Source organism: Wasmannia auropunctata, unplaced genomic scaffold (assembly GCF_000956235.1).
Source record: "Wasmannia auropunctata unplaced genomic scaffold, wasmannia.A_1.0 LD334196.1, whole genome shotgun sequence".
In the NCBI taxonomy this organism is placed as follows: Eukaryota; Metazoa; Arthropoda; class Insecta; order Hymenoptera; family Formicidae; genus Wasmannia; species Wasmannia auropunctata.
The window spans coordinates 1,204,070-1,215,467 of NW_012028694.1; the positions used below are offsets into that span (position 1 = coordinate 1,204,070).

The window sequence follows — 11,398 nt, forward strand, 5'->3', positions numbered from 1 at the left end:
CCCGTTCCAAAAGAAGAAGTGCCGAAAGAAATCTCTGAAAAAGTAATATTGAAGAAGCCGAAAGAAAAGTCTGTCAAAGAGGAAGTCGCCGACGAAGTGACGATTAAAAAACCGGTTATCGAGGAGAAAAAAGATTTAATTGAAGAAATAACTTTAAAATCTAAGCCAAGAAAAAAGATGATCCAAACGGAAGAAATATCAGAAGTAACCATTGTGAAACCCGCAAAAAGTAAGAAGATAGAAGAAATTACAGAAGCATCTGCAGATGTACTATTAAAGGAAAAAGAGCCAGTACCAAAAATTGAAGATGTAATTGCGGAAGAATTAACTATTCGCAAAATTGAGGTCGTAGAACAACCTGAAGAAGTAATTGAAGAATTTACTTTAAAACGCAAGCCACCGGGAAAAGCACCAAAACCAATTGAAGAAATTTATGAAGATGTTACTTTACGTAAATTACGACCGAAGAAAAAATCTAGATTGGATATTAAAGAAATTACTGAAGTAGAAAATGTAACATTTAGACCACGTTCTACAAAGAGAAAAGAGGATGTAGAACAAGAATTTAAAATCTCGTTAAATACATATGAAGAAGAAGATATTTCTATGTCCGGTAAAGTGCGCCTAAAATCAAAAAGGCGACCGCTTACATATTCTGAAGAAACTGGAGAAGAAACTATCAAAATAATTCAAGAAATTGAAGATGATTCCGGTCCAATTATTGAAGAAATCATTGATGAATCAGAAGAAGAAGTTAAAGAAGAATATAGCATTGAAGAGCTTGACACTGACGAAATGAATATATCGCTGAGACGAAAGAAAAAGAAACAAAAACCTTCATATACTGTAGAAGAAATTGAAGAAGATGATGTTAAACTGCAACTAAGACATGATAGAAAATACTCATACGAAGAAACCGATGCTGAATCATTGGCGCTAAAATTGAAGAGCAAGAGACGTATTTCCACATTCGAAGAAGGTTTGATGACATATTTATGTCTTATTAGCATCTAAAATTAAGTTAATAGAATATGCTTTTGTATATAATAATAATTAATGTACTTGAATAATTAATTAGTCTAATCCTTTTAACAATAAGTGTACATGCTCTATTCTTGTGCATTGTTTTTCCTTTCCTTCGCCTAATTGTTGCATTTTCTTTTTTACAAAAAAAAAGAAAATTTTTGCCTATTATCCTTAAATCTTTCACTAAACCGCTGCGTATGAAAAGCATATCGGTAGTTATATTTTTTAATTACATATTTTTTTAAACAATAACAAGCGATTTATTTACATAACGTATAAAAATCCACATTCAAAATGATACGAACTCATAAGCAACTAGATATTCTGCTTATATAAATAATATATTCGCATAACATACTTTTTGCTGTATTCAGATTGTATGTACTATAATTATAAGGCATGAACAATCGATATTTATTTGATATTTATGTAAAATATTACAGAAGAAGCTTCTCTCAGTATTACTAAAGAAGAGGAAATATCCGAAGAAGGTTTGCTTCAATAATATCTATTTATGTATAATATGATAAAATACTTTCAAAAAGTATACATATAATGTAATACTTTTAAAAAATTTAATAACATTTAATTCTTGTTATATTCCATTTTAAGTAATTTATTAATGGTTTTTAGTTGAGGAACTTGAATATGTTGTTCATGAAGGTGATACAATGTTTTCAATTTGTTCTTATATTGCTGAAACGGAAGAAGCTATTAATTTAGTCGAAGGAGAAAAAGTTTATATCATAGGTAAGATCTCTGCTTTATAAAAATACCATAATATTCAATTTAACACATACCACATATATAATTAATATACAATAATATACATCTCTAATTGATATTTACTATCTATAGATCATACCAATCAGGATTGGTGGTTTGTAAAAAAACACTTGACCGAAGAAAAGGGTTGGGTACCAGCTCAATATTTATTGGATGAAACACATTATACTGTTTATTTGCAACGAAAACTGCATGAAAAGATTGATAAATTGCCAATCTTTGAGAGTAAGTATTTATCTAGAAAAGAGAATTTTGATAAAACGATGCGATGTGTGAAGTTTATTATATAATTACACCACTTTTATAGCATACGTTTGTAATTTGAAATTTGGTGTAAAATTTTTAAAAAATCTTGATACGTTTGATTTTTTTAGAGCCGGCCCCTGGAGAAAAAGCGTCAGCACCAAGATTTATTGAAAAATTACAACCAATTCATACATTAGATGGTTACACCGTTCAATTTGAATGTCAAGTGGAAGGCATACCAAGACCACAAATAACTTGGTTCCGCCAGACTGCTATTATTAAACCATCTACCGATTTTCAAATGTATTATGACGAGGATAACGTCGCTACCTTGATAATCAGAGAAGTTTTTCCCGAAGATGCCGGTACTTTTACCTGTGTTGCGAAAAATGCTGCAGGATTTGCATCCAGTACTACTGAATTAATCGTTGAAGCTCCTTTGTCAGATCACGGATCGGATGTTACTGGTCTTTCGAGAAAAAGTCTTTCGAGGTACGTATTTTTATTCTCTCGAACAAATTACTTTATTACAAATTATTAATCACTTTTTCAGTATATAGTTGGATAGTTTAAATATATACTTTGAAATTATAACAGTTTGTAAAATAAGCACGTATTAATAAATTGTAAAACAAGCAAGTATTAATTACATATGTAATGAATACTGTGTTTGTTTTAATAAACTGTTACTTTTATAATTAAAACTTTTACGTCAATTGTATTATATCCAATACGTTTTCTAATTATATTATTCTTAACCATTATTACTATTATATTGTTTAGAGAATCTTCTCTTGCGGATATATTGGAAGGTATACCACCTACATTTTCTCGAAAGCCAAAAGCGAAATATGTAAATGAAGGGGACAACATGATACTAGAATGCCGATTGGTTGCTGTACCAGAACCAGAAATAATATGGTATCATAAAGATATACCGGTAATTAGCCAACAAAACATTGTAGTTGCAACCGAAAGCGACATGCATATGTACTGCAGTGTCGTGAAATTTTCTAAAATTCAAAAGGGGCAAGAAGGAAGATACAAGATAATTGCTAAAAACAGAGAAGGCGAAGCCACTATCGAAATTCCTGTAAAGGTTAGTACTATATATATAATAATAAAAGATAATCAATTAATAAATTTATAATAGATTTATAAATTTATCTTTATACATTATACATGGTATAATTAATATATTTTCTAATAAAACAGGTGAAAACTGGAAAGAGTGAATCACCCGAAATTTTAGAACCGTTACAATCCCATGTAGTCAAAGAAGGTGAGACTGTTGTTTTATCGACTCAAATAGTTGGTCATCCATCACCGAAAATAACATGGTACAAAGACGGAAAGCCGATAAAGGGCTTGCAATTAAAGCAAGATGGACATGTTAATACATTAAACTTAATCCAACCTCAATTAGCAGATAGTGGGGAATATTCCGTTACAGCTATCAATGATATGGGCAAAGTCGAGACTCGGGCTACCTTGACTGTTGAGAGTAAGATCAATTAAATATTTCTTTAATTGCATTGCGACATATTAATGTTTCGTTTTTGCTTTATTCTTTACTTTACATCATCTTCGCTTTTTTATTGTGTTTATTTGGCTCTTCGACAATCGACATCTGCTATCGGTAGCTAACTCTAATGTTACTATAAATAAAATATAAACTAAAAGAAACTAAATTGCATTTTATTTTAATGTCTTCTCAGGCAATTAAATATTATATGTCAGCTTGTTGTCGGATACAATTTTAAAAAAAGCTTCTCTACTAATATGCTTTCAGTTAACTCCATATCACAAATCAACATTAACTTTCAACAATGTATGAACGACAAGCGTATCTCGTTTGATAAGGGTATTTGTCCAATACATTTACAATTTAACATATAAAATAGATTCTTTATAGTAATGGTTTTGTTATATTTATGAAATTCAGAAATACCAAGTGGCGCCCCAGAACCACCATTATTCACCAAACGTTTCCAAGAGATAATCGTTCCGGAAAAAGGTACTTTTAAGTTAGTCGCCAGAGTCACTGGAAATCCCGTTCCCGAAGTTACTTGGCTTAGAAACAATAAACCGCTTGATAAATCGGCTAATATCATAGAAAGTTATGATGGCGAAAATATTCTACTCGAAATTAAAAATGCAGACTCTGAAATAGATACTGGAGATTATAAATGTGTCGCTAGTAATTCAGTCGGAAAAGCTTCTCATGGCGCAAAAGTTACGGTAGATGTTGCCAAAGTCGTTTTTACGAGAAATTTGCAAAATGAAATCATAGTTGACGAATATAAAACTTTGGAATTGAGTTGTGAGACATCCCATACTGTTTCGACGGTATGGTGGCACAAAGACAAGGAAGTCAGCGGGATGGATCATCGCGAGGTAATCCAGGAAGGACGCCTACACAAGTTACTTATTAAGAAGAGCGGTCTTTCCGACGCAGGAACATACAAGTGTACCGTCAAGAACCAAATGACGTTTAGCAATGTTATCGTCAAGGCGACCAAACCGGAATTTGTCAAGAAACTGCAAGACTTCGAGGTAAAAGAACGCGATGTGGCGATTTTGGAGGTTGAAATCACATCTCAAACGACCGATGTTACATGGCGAAAAGATGGTGAATTATTAACATCAAGCAAGGGGAAATTAGAATTCGTGAAAGATGGTACCGTGAGAAAACTTGTCATCAGAAGCGCATCAGTTCACGACGAAGGAGAATACACATGTGTTCTTCCAGACCAAGAGTGTACAGCGGAAGTTACTGTTGTCGAATTACCACCAGAAATCATTATAAAAATGCAAGATATAACTATAGCTACAGGAGAAAAAGCCACTTTTGACATAGAGTTAACGAAAGGTGACGCTCTGGTACGTTGGTTCAAAGACGGACAAGAATTGCAATTTTCCGAACATGTACGATTATCAATCGATGGCAAAAGACAGAAATTGAAGATCTACGACACTGAAGTAGAAGATGCAGGAATCTATTCTTGCCAAGTTGGCGATCAAACTTCGTCAGCTAGATTGACAGTTGAAGAACCCGAAGTAGATTTTATAAAAAAATTGCCAGATGTTACTTTAGTACCTATCAACACTGATGCAACTTTTCTTATTGAATTATCGCGTGCTGATGTATCAATAACATGGTTGAAGTAAGTTAAGTTTCATTGATATAAAAATATCTTAAAAAATTTAATTTCTGTAACAATTACAATTAATAGAATTGAAATAAATATATAAAATATAAAATGATTTTATGTAAAATTTGTGTAGAAAAAGTGAGACGATCGATTGTGCACGATCATCAAAATACAATATTATTGATGAGGGAAATGTCAAGAAGCTCATTGTTAGAAAGTGCACGACCGAAGATATCGCTGAATATACTGCCATAGTTGCCAATGTAAAGACAACAACCAGATTAAAAATCGAAGGTAAATTTTATAAGATTGTGTTTTTTGTATAAGTCTACAAATAAAGGGGGATCCTTAAAATAGGATCTATCCGTGTGTGCGCGTGTGTATTTGAATTGTATTAATCTTTGATCTAATTTTCTAGTCTTTATATAAATTTGGATATTAAGTATTTAATATATACACGTGTTCATTGTTGCAGTTATCGAAACACCGCCTAGAATTTATCCTGATACACTTAGAAAATACAAAACGATGAAAGGCGATGACATTGATATTGTTGTGAAATTCACGAGTAAGCCAACTCCAATTGACGAGTGGACAATCAACGGCCGTGTTCTTAAAAAATCTAAACGATTTATTCCATCTATCGATGAATGTTCAGCTATTTTAATAATCAGAGATGTACAAGAGAAAGATTCTGGTAATTATAATCTAAAATTAACTAATCCACATGGAGAGGATAGTATAGATATCAACGTCATCGTTGTGCGTAAGTATTTGCATATTCATATATTATGTATTTATATCGAAATAATTTTCGGGGAGATTTCATTCAAAATAATAAAAAGAAGTACAATGATAAAAAAATAAACATATACACATTACAGAGGTACCCGGAGCACCAGGAATTCCGGAACCTCTTGAAATAACTGACAACAGCATTACTCTTCATTGGAAGAAACCAGATACAGATGATCATTCCTCAATCATAGAATACATTTTAGAATATCGAGAAAAGACAGAAACTTTGTAAGTAACACAAAATTTTATTTAAAAACCAAGATGAAAAAAATAAAGTATAAACATGTGTCTCTTTATTATATCTCTACAATTTGATGAATTCTGTAAAGACGAAAATGATTTGATTTCAAGATGGAGCAGGATTACGGAGACAATAATCGAAACTACATACAAATTGACAAACTTAATCACTGATAAGGAATATACTTTCCGCGTAACAGCTGTTAATGAAGCTGGATTGGGGGAGGCATCTCTGAATTCGCCATATCTAAGAATTTCCAAGCTGTCAGCGTCCGAGCCACCGACCATTCTTGAAGCACTTAAGAGCATCGTCATTGGATTAGAAGGGACTGTTACACTTTCTTGCGTAATTGGTGGTGTACCGACACCTCGTATTACATGGTAATTTTTTGTTTTTTGATCTAATTACGGTAGCTAACATAAATATTTCATTAGTTGTACTTGAATTGTATCTTGAAAATTATTTTCCAGGTTGAAAGACGGCACAGCTTTCGAAGATAGTGACATTATATACGAAAATCATGTGGCTAAATACACTATTTGGAAAACTACCGAGACATCTTCGGCTACATTTACGGTTAAAGCCCAAAATGATGCAGGAATGGCGGAAACATCATGTCAATTAAAAATTCAAGAATCTCCAAAGATCGCCTGCGATGAAAATTTAAGAAACCAGAGACTAACATTGGGCGATAAATGGAAAGTAGAGATTCATTTCAGTGGTTTCCCAAAACCGGAAGTAACATGGACGATAAATAATAAGACAATAATTGATAAACGTATTTCCATTGAAACTAAGGAACATACATCTATTATTACGATTCCTTCGCTCGTCAGAGATGACACAGCTATCTATACAGTGAAAGCATCGAATGAAGCCGGTAGCTCATCGATGGAATGTCATCTTCGTGTCATAGGTTGATAACTTTGCATATTAGTCAACGAAAATTTTAAAAGCAAATTCAAAATTAATTATATACATATTTACGTATAATACACGTTGTAGATAAACCGAGCAAACCCCAGGGACCAGTTATCGCGAAAGAAATTAGACAAGATCGTGTTACTATAGAATGGCGACCGCCGATCGATGATGGTGGTGTGGAATTGGAAAGATATACCATCGAGAAGTGCGAAGCAAATAAAAAAGTTTGGACAAAAGTAGGTGATGTCGACAAAGAAGTCGAGAATTTCTGTGCACAGAAATTGCAGCAAGATGTCGATTATCTATTCAGAATAGTTGCTAGAAACGCGGTCGGACCTTCAGATCCTTTGGAATCCGAATCAATTCGAGCAAGGACGTTATTTGGTAAGAAAAAAAATTGTGGCTAATTGTATTAAATAGAATATTAAATTTTTAAATAAATATAATTTTACAAAATAATCGAAAATACATATTTCACTCGCTCTATACATAGAAACACCAGGCCCGCCGAGAGGACCACTCCAAGTTTTTGGAATGACAAAAACATCATTTACATTAAAATGGGAACCGCCAGAGAATGATGGTGGTACTCCTATTACAGATTACATCGTCGAAATGAAAGAAACATCGAAGAAAGCTTGGCAAAAAGTTAGTATGATTCACATTGTCTGCGCGTGTCACCAGCACTAAGATAATTAATCATTTCTCTATCTATTTATATGACGCTTTTTCAGATTGTGGGTACAAAAGGGGAAGTCACTAATGTTACTATATCTGATATAAAAACGGACGCATCATACAATTTCCGAATAACAGCTAAAAATAGCGTTGGTACTGGTCCTCCATATACAGCGGAAGAAGTGATTATAGCTGGTAAACGACCGAGTAAGTAAATTAGTTATTTTTTTAATTGCTAGCCTGCTATCAGCTTATTACTGATTCTCAATTATTAACTACCGATATATATCTAACTTATTAATTTCTTTTGCTTATGTATTTGCTCAGAATTAATAAAGCTTACAGAAAACAGCATATACGTACTACTAGGCATATTTCCATCAATCAAAATGATTACCGTTAAGAGTAAGTTTCTTGTTTTTGCTTTTTGTGCCCCGTTCCTTAGTTGTATCCCATTCTTGCATTTTCTATATGATAGTTATAAAACATAACTAATGATATAAACTATAATATGGCAAGGCACGTGTGTCATGCAAATAATAATTTAAATTTCCTTTAGCGCCACCTTCGTGCCCCCTAAACGTCCGTGCGGCAAATATCACTAGCAAGAGCGTCACTCTCAATTGGTTACCACCAACTACAACAGGAGGATCGGAATTGACAGGTGAAAATAATATATGCAAATAAAATACAAATTTTTATAAGATAAATTCATTATTTTGATATTGATTGAATAATATTAATATTATTTTCTTCTCGCTACAGGCTATATAATCGAAAAGAGACCATTAATCGGGAAAGGCGCCAGGTGGACAAAGGTTGTCACTTTGGATGCCACAACACATCAATATTGTATAGAAAACTTAAAGGAAAGCGAATTCCTCTTTAGAATCTTTGCTGAAAATAGCTTAGGTCTTAGCATACCGACCAATTCCGAGCCTATAACGCTAAAAACTCATGCCAGTAAGCTAGTTTATACATCCTATTATTGAAAATTATCATATGTAATAAGTAAATAGAACGACAATTAATAACAATATGCTTTTTGTGAATAATTTGTAGATGTTCCGTCACCACCTACTGCTCCATTAGAGATGAGACAGATCGCGGCGAATACAATGGTAATCGAATGGGGTAGACCTGAATCAGACGGCGGTGCATCTTTGGAGGGTTATAAAATCGCTATTAGAGACGCAAAGAAAACCATGTGGATGGAAGTGGGAAGAGTTAGCGCGGACATCCAAAAACTCAACATTAGAGATCTGCAAGAGAATCACGAATATCTTGTGAGAATCTTTGCACGAAACGAGATCGGATTCAGCGATCATTTGGAATCAGAGGAACCTTTTAAGATTATACCAACATCAGGTACATCACTATATATCATTAATTTTGCTTCTTTCTTTTACTTCTTATTTATCTTTTATCGCTCCATTCAAGTTTCACACTTGAGATTAAAAATTTCAACCCGTTAATCGTTAAATCTATTCCTTTGGTAGAATTGTCGTGCGTGGAACCAATTGCAGAGGCAATGGACAAAGGTGAAACTGCATCGATCAGCTTTAGCACAGAAAACACAAGTTCATGGTTGCGAGAACACAATATGGATGCCGATATACATTCGTACGCAAAAGCGAGATTACTTAGAAAAGACGAGTACTTTTTCCGCATTTGGCACTATGCTAAAAAGCTGTTTGAATAAGCATTTGTACATGTATAATTTTGAACATTTCTATCGTAGAGTCGGCGGATGTATAATTGATCTTCTCCGCATTTTCGATTTTATTCTTCATCAAACGCTGTACATTAAATCAATGTTCATAAATTTGATTCTTAAAATAATATATTGACTATGATAGTGCCATTAATTGTTCCTCTGTAAAATTGATTTGCGTATATAACGATCATATATGTGGAAATTAATATTTTTGTGAGACTGGATATAAATATTTTGCCGAGTGCTAATCTAGTTAGGATAAAGTGATCGATAATCTTTTTCATGCTTTTGATCACAACGCTCGGGAAATATACTCCATTATACGATTTGCTTTTTAAATTCTAGTTTGTCGGGAAATATTATAAATTACGCTCTCGTGATGTTTTTAAATTTTCTGTCGCTAATGCGTGCCATTAAAATATTATATATATTCATAGCGGTAACGACAAGCGATAACGATCCGTTGTGCATTTTAGTAAATTCTCAAATTCGAAATTTTCAAATATACGGCATTCTACATCTATTAGCGATGTGTGTCTATGTCATTAAGTATGTAACATTCGTTTCTATTTGTATAGCAAAGCCAAAGCTTGCGATTATTTTAGTATTTATTCTCCAAATGTATGTTAATATAATGTAGATTAATAACTTCTCGTTACTATTATCCAAGATAATATATATAATTTTGATTAACATTGATAATATAATATTGATACACGAAATGAACGAAACGAAGAAATATAACGCGTATTTGGTAAGTGAGACATGAAATATAGGTGCAATTATAAACATTATCAACCAATGACGCGTCGTATACTTCATATTATTTATGTAAAATTATATAATATTGTAAAATATTTTATTGATTAAATTATTTCAAATATATAATTCATATATGGCAACGTTTGTTATCCTGTAAATGTTAAGTAGCATCGCTTACAGTTAGCTTAGAATAACTAAAAAGCTGCCGAACAAAGAATTAAACCGCAACATGGGCAATAGCATAGGCAATCGCAAAGTGGTCAATCGCAACGTGGGCAGTCGCAACGAGTGGTCAATCGGAACATGGGAGATAGCAACACGTGGTCAATCGTGTGTGAAAGATTATGCAATGCAATAACCCAAGTTGCGATTGACCACGCGTTGCGATTGTAAATCCGTGGGCGAAAATGTTTGGGTGCGATCGGCTTAAGTCTTGGCAAGACCGGGCTGGGGCTGGGGCTGGGGGTGGAGATGTTTCAGGTGCGGTTGGCTTAAGTCTCGGCAGGGCTGAGTACAAAATAATTTGTACAATTTGTCGTTTTGCACAAAACAACATATACATGCTGAGAACGGAATAAAAAATTACCGATCGAATTGGCGTGTCGAAAGGCACCCTTACGGCCAATAAACTACCCTTAGTGCCACTTAAAAATTTCTAACAGCCCCAAAAATGATTTGTAACATTTGCGCTTTGGCACACGACAACATATTCATGCCGAGAGCTTGTGAAAAAAAAGCCGATTGGATTGATGTTTCGGAAGGCACCCTTACGGTCAATAAACAACCCCTAGTGCCGATTAAAAATTTCTAACAGCGCCAAAAATGATTTGTAACATTTGCGCTTTGGCACACGACAACATATTCATGCCGAGAGCTTGTGAAAAAAAGGCCGATTGGATTGATGTTTCGGAAGGCACCCTTACGGCCGATAAACTACCCCTAGTGCCACTTAAAAATTTCTAACAGCGCCAAAAATGATTTGTAACATTTGCGTTGGATTTTTTTAGGTTTGGTATTTTTCCCTTATAGAACTCGTCGAGAGGAACAAAAAAGGTCCTCTTCACC

General features: G+C 33.7%; 1 protein-coding gene across 1 annotated transcript; it reads left to right on the top strand.

Moving 5' to 3' along the window:
* Nucleotides 1-6: 6 nt before the first annotated feature.
* LOC105459411 (titin-like) lies at nucleotides 7-10,459 on the top strand. Its single transcript, XM_011705410.1, has 22 exons — nucleotides 7-979; nucleotides 1,470-1,517; nucleotides 1,660-1,776; nucleotides 1,885-2,037; nucleotides 2,187-2,550; nucleotides 2,842-3,157; nucleotides 3,274-3,562; nucleotides 3,851-3,922; nucleotides 4,004-5,225; nucleotides 5,347-5,507; nucleotides 5,689-5,979; nucleotides 6,098-6,239; nucleotides 6,363-6,632; nucleotides 6,723-7,168; nucleotides 7,258-7,560; nucleotides 7,670-7,824; nucleotides 7,911-8,061; nucleotides 8,182-8,259; nucleotides 8,414-8,518; nucleotides 8,620-8,817; nucleotides 8,917-9,222; nucleotides 9,354-10,459. The coding sequence occupies exons 1-22, from the start codon at nucleotides 178-180 to the stop codon at nucleotides 9,554-9,556; spliced, it is 6,192 nt and encodes a 2,063-aa protein (XP_011703712.1). The 5' UTR covers nucleotides 7-177; the 3' UTR covers nucleotides 9,557-10,459.
* The last annotated feature ends 939 nt before the right edge of the window (nucleotides 10,460-11,398 follow it).

Coding starts and splice junctions, on each gene's coding strand:
- LOC105459411 (XM_011705410.1), top strand. CDS start 178: ATGATCCAAACGGAAGAAATATCAGAAGTAACCATTGTGAAACCCGCA. Junction 2,038..2,186: donor TAAATTGCCAATCTTTGAGA/GTAAGTATTTAT, acceptor TGATTTTTTTAG/AGCCGGCCCCTGGAGAAAAA. Junction 7,169..7,257: donor ATGTCATCTTCGTGTCATAG/GTTGATAACTTT, acceptor TACACGTTGTAG/ATAAACCGAGCAAACCCCAG.